The sequence below is a fragment of the Trichosurus vulpecula genome, chromosome 3 (genome assembly GCF_011100635.1).
Source record: "Trichosurus vulpecula isolate mTriVul1 chromosome 3, mTriVul1.pri, whole genome shotgun sequence".
Lineage (NCBI taxonomy): Eukaryota > Metazoa > Chordata > Mammalia > Diprotodontia > Phalangeridae > Trichosurus > Trichosurus vulpecula.
This window is the reverse complement of record NC_050575.1, coordinates 414,091,044-414,108,205: the sequence shown is the minus strand read 5'-3', so window position 1 is coordinate 414,108,205 and position 17,162 is coordinate 414,091,044. Positions and strand designations below refer to the sequence as shown.

The 17,162-nt window shown below is 45.5% G+C and overlaps 1 protein-coding gene across 1 annotated transcript in view; it reads right to left on the bottom strand.

Moving 5' to 3' along the window:
- The window catches only part of NT5C1B (5'-nucleotidase, cytosolic IB), a 75,959-nt gene extending 60,057 nt beyond the window's left edge, over positions 1-15,902 (bottom strand). Inside the window, exons 1-2 of the mRNA XM_036750122.1 lie at positions 15,730-15,902; positions 14,275-14,374 (exon numbers count right to left, since the gene is read on the bottom strand). Coding sequence (XP_036606017.1) covers positions 14,275-14,374; positions 15,730-15,902 — 273 coding nt within the window. The remainder of the gene's footprint in view (positions 1-14,274; positions 14,375-15,729) is intronic.
- Positions 15,903-17,162: the final 1,260 nt, after the last annotated feature.

The window sequence follows — 17,162 nt, the reverse complement described above, 5'->3', positions numbered from 1 at the left end:
TGATGAAGTCAGAAGTTATTTTGTAATGAGTCAAGAAGAGCTTGTGGTTACTGAGTCTCCATTTTTGACTTTTCCTCTTCCCTCCCATCCCCAACCTCTATCTCATCAGTTCTACTTCCATAACCTCTCTTGTACCTGTCACCTTCTCTCCACTCACATGTCCAGCACCTCAACACCCCTCACCTCTCTTACCACCACAACCTTCATTGGTTTTCCAGCTTCCAGTCTCCTCACTCTCCCATCTGTCATCTGTTTGTGCAGCAGCCAGAATAATTTCCTGAAAACCCAAGTCTGACCATGTTCCATGTTCACACTTTGTTCAGGATCATCCAATGGCTCTCTGTGTGTCCTAGGATGACACAGTAGCTCCTCAGTCACCTCAAGCCTGACTCCGGCCTCTCTTTCCAGGCTTGTCCTAGATCACTCCTTTATAGGGCTCTACCCCTTCCAGCCAGACTGGACTACCTACGTCCTTGCCTTGGCTGGGCTTTCCCTGGGCCTGCAATGGACCCTTTCCTGATCTCTCCCTTCTAGAATCCAGAGCTTCAGGCTCCTGTAGGAGCGAACTCCTTTGGGAAGGAATCTGGATCCCTTTAATTGATTGTGTGGCCTCTCTTTCCTCCTCTGATACAAATATCACACACACACATTATATGTATATAAAATATATTTTGATGTGTGTATCTGTTTAGCTGTACCTCTCCTCTGGGTGCCCTTCTCTCCTCTGGCAGTGCCCCACCCTGGGGCAGGCATCATCGCCTCCTACCTAGACCACTTTCATGGTCTGCTGGGGGCTCTGCCTGCCTGCGGTTCCCCCTCTGCAAGCCTCTCTCCATTCAGCTACCAAAGAGATTTCTCAACAAATGCCAGTGGTTAAACACACTGTCTCTAGAATCAAATAGAAAATCCTGGCTTCTAAAGCTCCTCACAACCTGGCCTGTTTGTGCCCCACCAGCCTTCTTATCCCTTCTTCCCTCACAGACTTTTCAGTTCAGGGACGCTGGCCTCCTCCACAAGTTCCTCACATGCATCCCTTCCTCCATCCCTGTGCTCTCTTTCCCTTGCTGTGCCCACAACACCCCCACCCCATCTCAACATGCCCAGAACATCCTCCCTCCTCATCTCAATATCTGAGCTTCCAAGGCTTAGCTCAAATCTCACCTTCTGCAAGATGCCTTTCTTGGGTCAGCGCACTCTCTGCTCAGAGCTTTCCCTGTTGTTTACCTCCCAGTATAGATCTTGCTTATGCACTCTTGTTTACCTATCCTCTCCCCCATTAGACTCTGCTTCCTGAAGGCAGGACCCTGTTCTTGCCTTCTCCAGTTTCTCCAGGCTTAGGTACACTCTGTGTTGATTGCATTTTGTGGATTGTTGTTGTCTCCACCTAGTGAACTCCGCTGCCTGAGGGCAGAAACTGTTTTCTGTTTTGCCTCCATAGGGTCAGGAAAGAGTAAAGGCTTTCAAAATGATGATTATATTGAATTAAAGGAAAGATACCAAGGAAATCAGGCACAGAGAGCCGAGGGGGAGCTCATCTTCTCCTTGGAGTACCAGAGGCAAGGACAGCTTCGGGGCAGGAGCTGGAGCATTTCTGTTTGAAAGCCCCCAAAGTGAGCAGGGCTTCATGGGAATGGTAGACCCCATCAAGGTCATTGGATTTTACCTGTTGTTCCTGATCATTGATAATTGGCAGATCTTTCCCCTATCCCCTGTGGGCAGCCCTGTTTCTAAGGCTTGTTTCTACCCTGTTGTTTGTGTGTTGTCTCCCCTGTTAGTCCATGAGCCCCTCAAAGGCAGGGGCTGCCTTCTCCCATTCCATGTATCCCCAGAACTGAGCACAATTCCTGAAGTACGGTAGGTGCCTAGAAATGTTTGCTAATTTGATTCATAAATAGTAATAATTTGTTTTTCTTTATTGATGAGAATTGCCTGGTAAATGAACAAGAGAAAGCAGCTGTTTACCTATTGCTTTTGACTGGTCTATCTGATCGTACAGGACTGACTCCATTAACGTTTCTATGAAGGAAATTCCCATCAGAGAACATCTTGAGGTGAATTGTCCTGCTTTGGGTTGGGAGGGAAGGAGTTAGCTGGTGAACAGGAGAACGTCTCTTCTGGCAAACAGAATTGGTATTTGGTTTCTTCTCTTTGCTTCCCCCAGTAGGGCAGCTACTCTCTTCTCAGGAGAAGGGGATGTCCTTTGTTAAACTTGCCTAACCTGAATGCGAGCAGAAGTCAAGGCACCAGGAGGCCCCAATTACATTCATCTGTCCTCAATGGATGTTGATGTATCTAGGGGGTTGGGCCGGAGGCAGGAGAGGGGTACTTAGCCCTTAGGTGCATTGCAGCCTAGTTAGGAGACACGGATAGGGTGCCTTGTGAGGACCACCCCACACCACCTCACACAGATACTGCTAAAGAGCCAGGATTCTTTGGAATGTCTCAATAACAGATGGTGAGTTAGATCAGAGATGTCAGACATACCAACCAAACCAGATTGAAGTTAATTGGGAAATATTCAACAAAATCAATAAAACAAAACAGATGATGTTAATATGTAGTTTTCTAAATTACTATACACTGGCAGGGATGATCATGCATGGTTTAGTGGGCCTTGCACTGACATCTGACCCATCCTGATCAGTCTCAGGGGATAAGTCCCCAGTGTGATTTCATCTCCCCTTCAATTTTCAAATGATGTGTGATCCTTATACACCAGACTGCTTGGGGTGGGACATTGCATGAACAGTGGCCACCGGGCTCCAAGTCTGTGTCTGGTCAGATACAGCCTCCCAGACTGTCACCCATGGCGAATTTCATCTTGAAGAATTAAGACAATTGTCTGAATTATTAAAATACAAGTGATATTTTGGAGTGGAGGAGGGAAGGGGAAGTTGAATGATCTGTCATTGACTCAATAATTATAAAAATATTTATTGAGTGCCTATCCTTGTGTTAGGCACTCTTGGGGATACAAAAAAGTAGGAGTGGGCCCTGCCTGAAGGACGTCACAATCTGATTAAAGAAACGAGATGAACCTGTGACAATCATCTGGAACACCAGCTACTCCAATGTCTAAGTACCCAGACCAAAAGCCCTTTTATTTATTCTGGGCTCCAGCCCAACGGCCTCCCAGTACAGATGCTTCAACAGAGGCTTGGCCCAGGTGCCCTAGCTGCTCTCATTCCAGGGTTCCTTTCCTCCATCACTGTTCCCTACCTTGGCCTTGACAGAGATCAGCTTTTTCAGGCATCTCTGTCTCCACAAATGTATTAATACTCTGGAGAATTACTTCCTCTTTGGGGTAGGCCTCAGTTTTTTTCTTTTTCATCCATATTAGAAGCCTCCTTGCCCCTAACATTCCATGATTCTATGATTCAATAATCGTGGAAGACACAGTAACAGAGCTGGTAGAAACACCCATTTAAGGGGGTGAGCCCGAGTCTTTTATTATCTAGGGGGGAAGCAAGCCAAGGTTTCTTCTTGAAGTTTACTTAAGGGCTTAGCACCTGCTTGAGAGAGGCTTCTGGAGGAATGAGTGAGTGAGCCAGGATGAGTAAGTTACCAGAGGAGTCATCTGTGAGTTTCTGGACCCCAGGGCAGTGGGCAGGGTCACCCCTTGGGTTGACTATTCCCAGGGCTTGTCAAAAGAAAGCTTCAGCCTTCTTGGTGCTTGGCCTGTAGGGCTTGTCCTGGTGCTGCTTGGATCACAGTGGCCCCTGCCCTCCTAGCACCACTTCTCCTGGGGTCTAGCCATGGCTTACTTGGGCTCCTTGGTCCTTAGGCAAAGGACCCCATTTGAATTTGTCTTCCCTGGGCCCCCAAGTTTCAAACACTTTGGGCCCCTTTACACAAGGAGACAAGAATCCTTCCTAAGCTCATGTTATGCTGCTGGAGAATCCTTCCTCTCCAGAGACCCTGTCACAGTCAGGCTCACGAAGAGAAGTCTGGGGAGACCTGGCATGGCCGTACAACTGCCTCTGTCTGCACCCTGTCCTCTGTCCTTTGCTGCTTCCTTCCTTTCCTCCTCCCTCTCCCCTTCCACAGGCAACCAAGGCTAAGGCCATAACTGGGCCCTGGTAGCAGCGGCTCCCTGGCCTGGGAGCCTGCCTGCTTAGGACACTCACCTTCTTCCTCTTTGAGATGCTCTCTTGACTCATCTCCTAAAGGCTGAAGATGGTTTGTTTAAATAGATGTTTGCTTCTTCCCACACCCATCGTATATTTCTTCTCCAGCTTGATGGTACTTGGAATGCTAAATTTGTGACATCACGTAGGATTCCATGGCAACAGACTGCCTATAGATGGCTGTGCATTTTACAAGTGTCTGGGTTGGGCTGTTTGAGCAAGAGTTTTTCATCAAATTTAAAACCATCAAAATATGTCACAAGGATGACCCAGGATCCTTTGAATCTGAAGTTCTAAAGAGAGAAGGGGATGCTCCCCCTCAATCCAACAGATCTGGGCATTCCCTGGTTACTCTCCTCATATAGAAATGATTCAGTTAAGTTCAACAGGATTTTTCATGATTATTATGAAGCACCTGCTAGGTGGGAGGTCCTGAGGTGCTTGATCCAGAGGACACAGTGAGAGACCCAAGCCCTGCTTTCTAGAAGATTACAATGCATTGAGAGGAAGGTAAGTACACCCATAGCTACAGCACAACAGAAGGAAATGGGTGCAAAGGAGAGGCCTAGGCAGAGAGAGACCAGAGGGATCCAAGGAAGAAGAGACCCCTTTCATCTGCGGTGGTCAGGGGAGGCTTCTTGGAGGCGCTGGCCCTAGGCTCAGTCTTTATAGAAAAGGGAGAAGATGGAGATGAGGTGGCAGCCTTTCCAAGCATGAGGTGAGCTCTGATCAGAGGCCCAGAGAGGTCAGGACAAGTCTGAGAGATAGAGAGCAGAAGGCAGAGACAAAGAAAAGAGCAGAAATAGTGGGCTCCCCATTGCTGAGAGCATCTGAGCAGAGGCTACACAGCTTGTTGGCTTTGTGGAGACCATTCTTAATCAGGTACAGGTGGAGCTAGAAAGCACTCTAGTGTCCCTTCCACCTCTGAGCTCTCATGGTTTGGAAAGGTAGCTCAAAGTCAGCCCACAAAGGGCTTTGAGGGCAGCTGGATAGCACAGTGGATAGAACGTTGGCCCTGGAGTCAGAAGAACCTGAATTCAAATCCAGCCTCAGTTTCTATCTGTGTGACCCTAGACAAGTCACTTAACCCTGTTTGCCTCAGTTTCCTCATCTGTAAAATGAGCTGGAGAAGGAAATGGCAAATCACACCAGTACCTCTGCCAAGAAAACCCTAGATCGGGTCATGGAGCGTCAGACGCTACTAAAATGACTCAACCACAACAAAGGGCTTTGGATTTCGTAGTCAGTAATGTATGTTTTGTGGGGTGCCGCAAAATGATTTTGAGGAGTGGAATAACATGGGTACCTTCAAGAAGCCCTGCTCAATTTCCTTTATTCTCATTCCCACCACCCCCTCCCGCATGCATTTTTATAAACATCTCCTAGACTGACTTACCTGTAAAAGGTCAACCTGTAGAGGTCAGGAGTTATCTCCCTTTTGTCTCTGTATCCACTGTGCATGCCACATAGTAGGTGATTGATACGGGCTTGATAATTGGTTTTGAGTCTGACCAGGCTCCAACTTGAATCTTAGAATCACAGGTTGGAGGGAATTTTACATGCTGTCAAAGTCCAGCCTGTCCCTGGACAAGCATCTCCATGATGTTCTGACAGACCAGCTCAGGCCCTAAAGTGAGATGTTGCTCACTAGCCCGTTTTAGACAGCTCTCCACGTTGGGAAATTTTCCCCAACAATTTGTCTCTCTGCAATTTCTGCCCAAGGCTCCAAGTTCTGTCATCTGGTGGGAAGCAGGAAAAGCCTGATCCCTCTTCCATGGGAGAGAGTCCTTGAACTAGGAGCAGATTCCATTCCCTCACTCCAAGTCTTCACTTCTCCTGGCTCAGCACCCTTTTCTTCTAGGCTTCACTTCTCCATAAGTGGCCAGGTCCTTTCCAATCCACTTTCTATAAGGCACTGTGGTATCTACGTGGACAGAGTACTATGGCAGTGGATGGCTTCAGATCTAGCCTCTGACATGATCCCAGAAAAATCACTGATCTTCTTTGGGGTTCAGCTTCTTCACCTATAAAATAGAGCTGATAGGAAGGTATTTTGAGGCTCTAAATGTCTTTGAAGATTTTTAAGTCCTAAACAAATGTATGAGTACAATGAAGTCAGATCATCTAGTTTCAGATCTCAGGTTTGGAGTCAAAGGACCATAGCGCTGGAATGTGTTGAATTTAACTTGATCAATATTTACTGAGTTCTTACTGTGAGTTGGTTATGTGCTGGGCATGACTGGGGGCAAGGGGCAGGAGGACCTACAATATGGCCTCTGTCCTGGAGTACCTTCCCTAAGTCTTTAGGGGGAGAGAAGACACCTGTAGAGGAAGCCATATCATAGCAACAGCTGTGGTGAGGGAGACTGATGGTTCCCAGCAGGAGTTGGGAAGAGAAAGCTTAATTTTCCTGGACTAGCCTGGTCAAAGGTTGAGTTCTATGGATTGTTGGACTGTCACACCATGGGTACTGGAGACGACCGCAAACTTGGAAAGCCTCTGGTCCAAACCCTTTGTTGTACAAAGGAAGAAACAGAGTCCAATGAAGGAAAGGGACTTCCGGAAGATCCTAAGATCCCGCCATGAAGCAAAGAGCAGTTATAGCAGTCTATCATTTATTATTCATTGACGGGTCAACAGAACTCTGGCACATTTATATACGTAATGGGGACTGAGGAGGGAGACAAGGAGTATTTTCGAGTTTTTTTTCAAGTTTTTTTTTCACAAATCCTAGTTTAGTCTATGAAAAGAGAAGAAATAAAAACCAAGAACCTCGACTATCCCCCTCATTGCATCCCTCAAAAAACACATAGAAGATTGATTTGTTTTCCATTCTTGTCTCTTTGACATCTGGTTCTCAAAAGAAGCTAAGGCTCTGTGTTGTTATGACCAACCCATGGACAGGTTCAAATTAGTTTTGATAATGGAATTATCATGCTCAGTTCTCACTTCTGGTGAAATATAAAGCAGATATCCAAAAAATGCATATACTTCATTAGAAAGATTTTCAGGGCATTTTAGGAAGCCAGTCAGTGAAAGTTTCAGGTCATTCTTTTATTGTGTTTTTTGGCAAACCCTGTCAGTGTGTGAGTCATGGGCAGGATGTACCCATTGCTTGGACATTGACATTCAATTTGACAGGGAGCAGCCTGCCTCCTCTGGGGACCAGCTCTGTGTTTTGTCAGAGCTGATCACCACTTTGTGACTCTTTTCCTCCCTCTGCCATGTCTTTTTTTCCCTTGGAACTAACTTTAAAACTACTAAAAACATTTGGAAGAGAAAGTCATTAGGCTTCTCTAGGGATCAGTATCATGCAAGGATCTAGGAGATGGACTGAACCAAGTGCCTTGGAAATGCTCCAAGATCCCTCTCATCTCAACCCACTCCCCACCCCACTCCACCCCCAAGACCCAGGCTATGGGAAAAAAGTCTCTGGCTTCTATACACTTATCCCTAAATATGATTGAAAAAATGGCCTCAATCATTTCCAGTCCCATGGGAGAGGGGTCCCTGAAGAGCAGGATCAATTGCAATCCCAAGGGATTAGGGTCCCTTCCTGGGTAAGGATCAGAGTACATACCAGGAGAGCAATAACCACATCTTTCCGCAGATCACACTACACTGGAAGCACTGAACACTTCCAAATTCCCTGAACTGTCACTGAAAACAGAAGTGTGAAAAAGTCTAAATCTTGAGACAGACAGTACCCCTACTCTCCTCACAATGGGAAAAGAGCCCAACTTTAACATAAAGTTCAAAATCAAGAAAGATGATGGAAAAATGATCAAACAACAATAGTAGTGAAAGAATCTGACCTGACCATAAAAACTATTATGATGACAGGGAAGATGAAGATACAAACTGAGAAAAAGATAATGAAGTCAAAACAAATGCAAAGCCTTAAAGAAAAATATGAATTGGACACAAGCCCAACAAGAATTCTTGGAAGAGCTTAAAAACTATTTTCAAAATTGGAGTGGTAGAGGAAAAAAGAGACAAAGAAATGAAAGCAAAGGAAAAAAATATGAAAAGACAATTAACAGCTTGGTAAATGAGGCACAAAAATACTGAAAAGAAAAACATCTTATAAAACAGGATTGGCCAAATGAAAAAAAGAGAGATACAAAAATTGACTGGAGAAAATAATTATTTAAAAATTATAATTGGGTAAGTGGAAGCTAATGTCCCTGTGAGAAATCAAGAAACAATAAAGTCAAAAGAATGAGAAAATGGAAGAAAATGTGAGATATCTCATTGAAAAAACAATTGACCTGGAAAATAGATTGAGGAGAAATAATTTAAGAATTATTACGTCACTTGAAATCCATGACATCCTATTTCAAGAAATTATCTGGAAAACTGACCCATATCTTCAAACCAGAGGGTAATAGAAATTAAAAGAATTCACCAATCACTACCCAAAAAAGATTCCCAAAATCCCAGAAATGTTATAGCCAAATTCCAGAGTTCCCAGATCAAAGAGATAAAACATACTTCAGTTAGGATCACACACTATTTAGCAGCTACCATGTTGAAGGAGTGGAGCACTTGCAATATGAGATTCCAGAAGGCCAGAGAGCTGGAATTACAACAAGGAATCATGTACCAAGCAAAACTTAGTATAATTCTTCAAGGGAAAATGGATATTTTAGTGAAATAGAGGACTTTGAAGCATTCCTGATGAAAAGATTAGAGCTGAATAGGAAATTTTCCATAACATAAGACTCAGAGAAACATAAAAAGTTAAACATGAGAGAGAAATCATGAGGGGCTCATTAGGGTTAAACTGTTTACCTTTCTCTATGGGAAGATGATACATGTAACTTCTAAGAACTTTATCACTATTAGGACAATTAGGATTCTACATAAAAAGAGGATGTGGGAGTAAGTCAATTATGTTGGGATGATATAAAACATAATGGAAAGATGACAACTAGGGATGCCCTGGGAGAAAGGGGAAGGGAGAAAAAGAATGGGGGAAATTATCTCACATAAAATAGGGGTGCAAGGAAGAACTTTTGCAGTGGAAGGGAAAAGGAGGGGAGACAGTGCTTGAATCTCACTCATATCTAAAGTGGTTTAAAAGAGGGAAATACACACACACATTCAGTTGGTAATGGGAATCTATGTTACCCAATGGGGTGTAGGAGGGGAAGGAGATAAAGAAAGGAGAACATGATAAAAGGGAAGGCAGATAAAAGAAGGCAGGGGTCAGAAGCAAAATATTTTGGAGGAGAGATAGGATAAAATAAGAGAAAAAGAAGGCTAAATGGAAGAAAATAGAATACAGACTTAGGAATTGCAACTATGAGTGTGAATGGGATGGACTCACCCATAAGACAGAAGCTACAGGATGGATTAGAAAGCAGAATCCAACAATATGTTTTCTACAAAAAACACACTTGAAACAGAGACCCAGAGAGTTAAAATAAGGGGCTGGAACAGCATCTGTTATATTTCAGCTGAAGTAAAAAAGGTCGGGGCAGCAATCCTGATCTCAGGCAAAACAAAAGCAAAAATAGACCTAGGTAAAAGTGATAAGCAAGGGAAACTACATCTCGTCAAAAGGTACCCCAACAATGCAATGATATCAATGCTAAACATATGTACCAAATGGTACAGCATCCAGATTCTTAAAGAAATCACGGTCCTCAAATGTCCTGCCGGTCACTATTTCTTGTTGAGTAAGTGCTTTCTTACCAAGGTTGTGAACCCCTTTCATAGAACCTTCGATGTGGCAGGGACCTCAGAGACCACTGAGTCCAACCTGAACTTCTTCAGTGTGTCAGAGCATGACCTCCAGCAGTGGGGAATGACTGTGTCAGGAGGTAGGGCAGCTAATCCTTGGGAAGGTGTCTCTGCTGCAACTTTGCCCCTGTCCCCAGCCTCCTAATTCTGCCCTCTGGAGCCGAAGACAGAATGCCTAATTCCTCTTCCATGTGGTAGTCCTTCAAATACCTGGAGGCAGTGATCATGTTCCTCTTTCGTTTTTTTCTTCCTCAAATTAACTATCCACAGTTCCTTCTATAGAAGTAGTTAGGGGGATTGTGGTGGTCAGCATTTTTCAGCTACTCCTATTTGCCTCTCACCCTACAACTGACTTGTTTATATAGGTTTCTTGATATGGGTCCCTTCTTCCCTCTGGGATGTAGAATTAAAGAATGTGTAATTCTTGCTCTCTCTCTCTCTCTCTCTGTATGTGTGTGTCTGTCTCTGTCTCTGTGTTTTTCTGTGTCTCTCTGTCTGTATCTTTCTGTGTCTCTTTCTGTTTCTGTCTCTCTCTCTGTCTATATTTTTGTCTCTCTGCCTCCCCCTCTCTCTCTCTCTGTCTCCGTCTCTCTCTCCCTCTCTCCCTCCCTCCTGTCTCTCTCTGTCTCTGTGTCTCTGTCTCTTTCTCTCTCTCATCTCTGAGCCCCCATACAAAGATAGAACTTTGAGGAAAAAACAAAACCCTCAATGTCGAATCTCTGTCTCTTCCTTGGGGAGTTTCTGCTTCAGTTTTGTTGTTATTTAGTCATGTCTGACTTTTCATGACACCGAGGACCCGAGCCCTTCTGTCTTCTGCTACTGTCCATGGGCCACCATACTCCTGACATGGCAAAGATAAGGGAAGTGTTTGCCATTTTCTTCTCCAGTGGATCACCTTTTGTCTGAACTCTTCAGTATGAAGAGCATGACCTCCAGCAATGGGGAATGACTGTGTCAGGAGGTAGGGCAGCTAATCCTTGGGAAGGTCTCTCTGCCTGCAACTTTCCCCCTGTCCCCAGCCTCCTAATTCTGCCTTCTGGAGCCAAAGAAAGCATGTCAGTGACTGAAGGGAGCCTCCTGGCCCTCTACTGTAATCCAGCCTGAATCTGAAGGAAAATCCCCTCTGCAACTTTGACCATTAGGTGGCACTGATAGCCTCTTACTGGCCAGTATGTATCACATGGCCTTGACTGGGCTGTTTGCCTATGCCTCAGGGAGTGGGAGCACCAAGTTGGCTGGGGCTCTCTGGATTTGGAATGGAGAAGACCTGAATTCAAATCCTGCCTTGGACACTCACTAGGTGACTCTGGGTAAGTCACTTAAGCTCTTTCAACCCTTAATTTCCTCATCTGCAAAAGAGAGACAATAACAGTCTCTAATTCAGAGTCATTGTAAAGATCAAGTGAGAAAACACATGTAAGGCACCTTGGAAAACTTCATAGTCATCATCATCATCATTATCAGAGAGTTAACAACCTTAATTCCTCAAATCTGCATCTCACTAGAGATCCAGGTGAGGGCACTTGCTCTCTAAGGGTGTGTAAATTTACAGATCAGCCCAGTTAGAATTAGCTCTGAGCCCCCAACCATTGGCTAACCCTGCTCTGTATCTACTGCATTATCACATACCAGTCAGAGGATTTGTGTAATGTAGTTAGATGCTCCCAGAAGCAGGCTCATGGGTTGAAATGCTTCAGAGTGTTTATATTCTTAACATAGTCATAATAATACTACTAATAATAATAGTAATTGCCAGCATTGAAATAGCACTGAAATGTTTGCAAAACTCTAAGCATATATCATTTATAAACAGTATTTAGTAATCATTGAATACAAGACATAATAAAATATGTTTTATAAATGGAACACCCACAAGCTTGCCCCTCTCCTAAACCTTGCTGGTTCCCTGAGACAGAAATTATATAGAGACCAAAGAGTTCTAAACTTTTCTTGTGTCATGGACCCCTCTGGCATGATGAAGTCTATGGACACCTTCTCAAAATGATGTTCAGTCATTTTCAGCTGTGTCCACCTCTCCGTGATCCCTTTTGAGGTTTTCTTGATAAAAGTACTAGAGGGATTGGCCAGGTCCTTCTCCAGCTCTTTTTACAGATGAAGAAACTGAAGCAAACAAGGGGAAGTGACTTGCCCAGTGTCACACAGCTGTTAAGTGTCTGAGGCCAGATTTGAACTCACAAAGAAGAATCTTCCTGACTCTAAGTCCTGTGCTATATCCCCTGTGTTACCTAGCTGCCCTTTCAGAATAATACTTTTTAAGTGCATAAAATAAAATACATGGATTACAAAGAAAACCAATGATATTTAAAATCAGTTATCAAGCTATTAATCCAAAAACGCATCCATGGACTTTGGGCCCATGTAGTTTGAGCCTTCCTTGGAGAAGCCCCAGGTGAGAACTGCTGGGTTCCCTTGGGACACTGGATCAGCTTCAGGTCCAGATGATGTGACATCAGGCTTTCTTGGTTCATTTATATTCCAGAGTAGAAAATGGAGGGTCTTGTGAGAACTAGAGCTCAGGAGGGTTGGCACCACCCACCAGTCTTGAGTGTGAGGTCACTGGTAGAGAGCTGGACCCTCTTCTGACTAGAGCTAGCCCTTCATGGAGAGCAGACCATTCACCCCCACTCTTACTTTCTCTGTCATCTCATTTCTCTTGTTCCCCCAATCCAGTGGCTCTGCTGAAAGGGTGGAGAGGAGCTACAGACTGAACGGCTGTTGTCCGTCATACAAGACAAGTAGTCATCCATACTTCCATTGGAGATGTCCAGTAAGGAAGAGTCCACCACTCAGTCAGTTAAGTAAACAAGCATTTATTAAGTGCTTACTGTGTGCCAGGCCTTATGCTAACTACCGGGAATATAAACACAAGCAAAAAAAGACAGCTTCTGTGTGCAAGAAGTTTATATTCTAATGAGGCAAAGAAAGCCTATAAAAGGAAGCTGAAAATATGGAGGGAAAGCAAGGTCCCTGACAGTGGTGCCCAGCTGGCATAGAATGAGACAGGGCTAGCCTGGGCATCCTCCTTCACTGGGAGGCTGAGGAGGAGCCCCCAAGCAGAGGGGCTGCAACAAGAAAAGGGCCATCCTATGTGTGAACACCAGGCTGGAGGAAACTCCCAAGGCAGAGGGATTTTTGGGCTGTGGTAGAGAAAGTTAGCAGTATGGCCCACAATGGTCCTAACCATCAAGAAGCTTGTTCATCTACCAAACCAGGAAGCCAGGATTCAAGACTGCTTAGCAAAATAGGGTGGTTTTAAAGTCAGAAGATCTGGGTGTGAACCTTGGCTTTTCAAATGTTGCTTGGGGGATCCTGGGCGAGCTGCTTCCCATCTCTTGCCTCCATTTCCACATCTGTAAAAAGGTCAGCTTGGATTCAGTGCCTTCCAGGGTCAATCCTGTGACTTGCCCTACACATCTAGGCATGTGATGTGTGGCCCAGACTCCATCTGCTTGCCCAGCCAGGGCCCTGCACCCACATGGAGGAGTCATGGTGGTGGGGCAGTGGAGACATCCCAAAACTGGTTCCAGGTGCCAACAAGGTGAATTGAATGGGTTGGTCTATGGAAGTATGTTCAGCTTCCACCATCTTTTCTGCCTTAGGCCATTCAACTGGCCTTTTGGTTGTTGGACTTCTTGGCTCATAGTATCTGCTGAGAGACAGAAGCGATGGTTCCTTCTTGCCTCTGAGTCTATGTATCTGGGCCAATGGTCTCTGTCCTTGGTCTCTCCAGGTGAAAGGAGGATATTCTAACCAAATTCCAAGAAAATGAACCACAAAAATGCAGGAGCAGGAGTTCAGGCTGGGTTGTACAGCCAGCCCATCTCAATGTCCCAAAGAGTATGGACCAAACTTGAGGAAGAAAGGGCTTTCTGGAACCCAGCCAGAGAAGATGAGGTGAGGATTTAGGAGACAGTCATGGAACTTGGTGGGACCAGTGCTGCAGGGACCAGACTGAGTTTTGAATCTCCTTCTACCAGAAACTGAGCTGATGGTGAGGGCAGATGGGGAGAGTGTGCCTCTAAAGGGATAGAAGGGAGTGTTTGTGCTTTGTTCTGGCCATGCCTCCCAAGTAAATATCTCCATAAAATGAAGTGAGTTATTAAATGGAATTGGTCTCTAGTCACTAGCGGTTAACAATGACAGTCCCCCTGATGGCCTTTCTCTGTCAAGTAAGAGGTTCGCCTTCACAGCCTCTAAGGTTTATTCCATCTTCTTTGAGGTGTCTGTGTGGACATTACTGCATGGCTAGACTTCATTCTTGCTTCTTCTCTGATTTCAGTCACCGATTCATGTTTCTGTCCCCAGACCATAGTTGGCCCCAGTGATGGCCTTCCAAGGTCAGAGAATTGGTCGACCTGGATCATGCCTTCCATCTTACCTTCCCTGAGGCCCTCAGAGCCTTGAAAGTGCCGGGGGGACAGATGGAGTGAGAGTGGCTGGGACAAGGATGCTGTCCAGGCGCTGGGGCTCCCAGCATCCTGAGGGCCAAGGGGCTTGGGCTGCGGCCGGTTCTTTCCAAGTTTATTTGTGTTACCACGACAGTGACGATGTTGTGCAACACGGGCTTTGAAAAGGGCCCTGCTTGTTCCGTTTACATTCTACTGTTCGTTCATTAAACATTTCTAAATAGTCACAGGGCCAGATTCTTAAAAAAATAAATGGGATAAGCCTGGGGTTCTTGCCAAGTCAAATATCCACAGCTTCTCGCAATTAGGTAATTTCCAGCTTTGTTCTGGTGGCTGTGGCTGATAAGTCAATCGTCGTGCAAAGAAAAGTTCCAGACCGGTCTTTATTAGTACGTCCTTCACCAATATATGCAAATCATTTTCTTTGTGCCTCAGTTATAATTGGAGTCTGCCTCCCTCTCCCCTCCTGCCGTGGCTCCTCATCATAACAATTTATATCTGGACAATGTCTTGGTAAAATGTGAAAGCAGTCCATGGAAGCCCAATGAAATCAGGCCCTGCTGGCATTAATGAAAACAGCTCTTCACAGTTTTTTCCCAAGGTGTTAGGCTGCTCTCTCCTCCAGCCTGAAAAGAACTGTTTCCTCTCCCGTGTCCGACCGATCTGGCTCAGACGAGAGCAATACCCAGGAAGTCACCACAGGCAAGAACTCAGTGATCGGGTGCTAATTTCAAATCTTTCTTAAAGCCAGCGCTGTGTAGATTGTTGGTTAGGAGAGGGCCTAGGAGGAGAGACCCTCAGCTTTGGGAGGAAGTCCAAGCTAGTGGAAGGAGCCCTGGACTGGCCATTGGAGGTCCCGGGCTCACACCCCAACTCTGGCACTGGTTGATGGTGTGATTCAGCCTCAGTCCCTCGTCTGTTGAATGGGGATAATAACACTTACCATGTCTGACTCAGGTTTTTAAAAACGGTCACATGAGACAATGTATGCACAGTGACTTGTCCTTGTTCAGTTGTTTCAGTCCCGTCTGATTCTCCATGACCCCATTTGGGTTTTCTTGGCAGAGATACTAAAGTAATTTACCATTTCCTTCTCCAGCTCATTTTACAGGTGAGGTAAAAAGGTTGAAGTGACTCGCCAAGGGTCACACAGCTACTAAGTCTCTGAGGCTGGATTTGAACTCAAGAAGAAGAGTCTTCCTGACTTCGGGCCTGGCACTCTATCCACTGCACCATCTAACTGTGATTCATAACCTCCTGAGAAGGCTGAATAAGTAAGATGTCACCATGAGGAATGCTCTCCCTCCTTCCTTCTGCCTTCTGGCCTCTAAGCTTCTCTAGAGATTCTGCCTGGACCCTGCCTCCCTTATACAATGCACCCCTCCCACCCATCCAGAGCCTTCCCTCCCTCCAAGATCATCTTCTACCTGCACTGGGTATATTTCGTCTGTGCCTGGGGATGATGTGTCATCTCCCGGCTAGAGAGCAGGGGTGGTTTGGGAGTTTTTGTTTTTTCTTTCGTGGCAAGCTCCCGATAACCACCTGCTGATGGACTTTCTTGGATCTCATAGTAGAGGGCACACTCCTGGAATCTGAGCATGGCACCAACTAGAGTGGTCAGAGCCAGGCAAGACCGCTCAGCTGACTCTGCTGAGATGGAATCCAGTAGAGCAGTGGCCAAAGTCAGACACTTGGGTCCGAAGGACCAACTTCTCTAGTATATGGTGGTATGAGGTGTGTGACTGAGCAGCAGCTCGTTCCTGCCAGCCAGCCAAGGTTTATGGTGTGAGATGGCAGCCAGGAACCTGCTGTGATGCAGGGTCACCCTGGGGACTTAGGAGTGGAGGGGCCCTCTGTACTCTTCCTTGTCAGGTGACCACAGGAATGTGGGGTTCACTTGCAAGCACCCTGTTTTGGGAAGGAGAACAGGCCATGGAGGGCCATTGAGAGAGTGAAGAGCCTGGAATCCACACTGGTTAATGATTCGCTAAGGGAATTGGTGATGCTTGCAAAGAGGAGCCAGTCTTCTGACCACATGTGGTGCACACACCCTCTGCTGCCATAGGCTGTGGGCTCCAGGGGAGGAGGGCACTGTCTTTTTACGCTCAGCACTTAGCAAGCCCAGTGCATAGTAGACACGTTAATGAATGTTGATTGACTGACTCTTCCTTTTCTGCGCTGTTACACTTGGTGATCTCAACAGCTCCCATGGACTCAATTTTTATCTCTATGCAGATAATTCTCACACCTGTTTATCTAGCCCTAATCTCCCAAATTTCAGTCGAAAATCACCAACTGCCTTTTAGACATCTCAAAGTGGATGTCCTGTAGGCATCTTAAGCTCAACATGCTCCCACACAAACTGTGTTACCCTTCCTCCCAAATCATTCCTGTGCTCAATGTTCCTATTACTGATTTAAGTCCTGCCTGTGATATGCACTGGTCATGTGACTGTCACTTAATTTACGCTTCAATTTCTTCATCTGTAAAATGATGGAGCTGGTGCCCAAACCAGCTGCTTCACAGGGTTGTTGTCAAGTTCAGGGATGTTTGTATATGTAAAAGCACCTTGCAAAGCTGAACACATTACAGAAATAGAAGCTTCTTTTATGAAGGTTCTTTTATGAGGTTGTTTCCTTATATGTAAAATAAAGCAGTTGGATGAATAATATCTTAGCTCTAGCTCTCTAGCTAAATTACTGGATCAATGAGTAGGGGGTGGGCAAGAGGAGCATAAGGTGTGAGGTATGAGAAGCCTGGAAAGATATATTGTGGGGTAGGGCAGGGGTGTCGGGGGATCAAGGGCTTTGAACACCAGGCAGAAGCTTAAGACATTACTCCTAGTTAGAGGGTATGACCT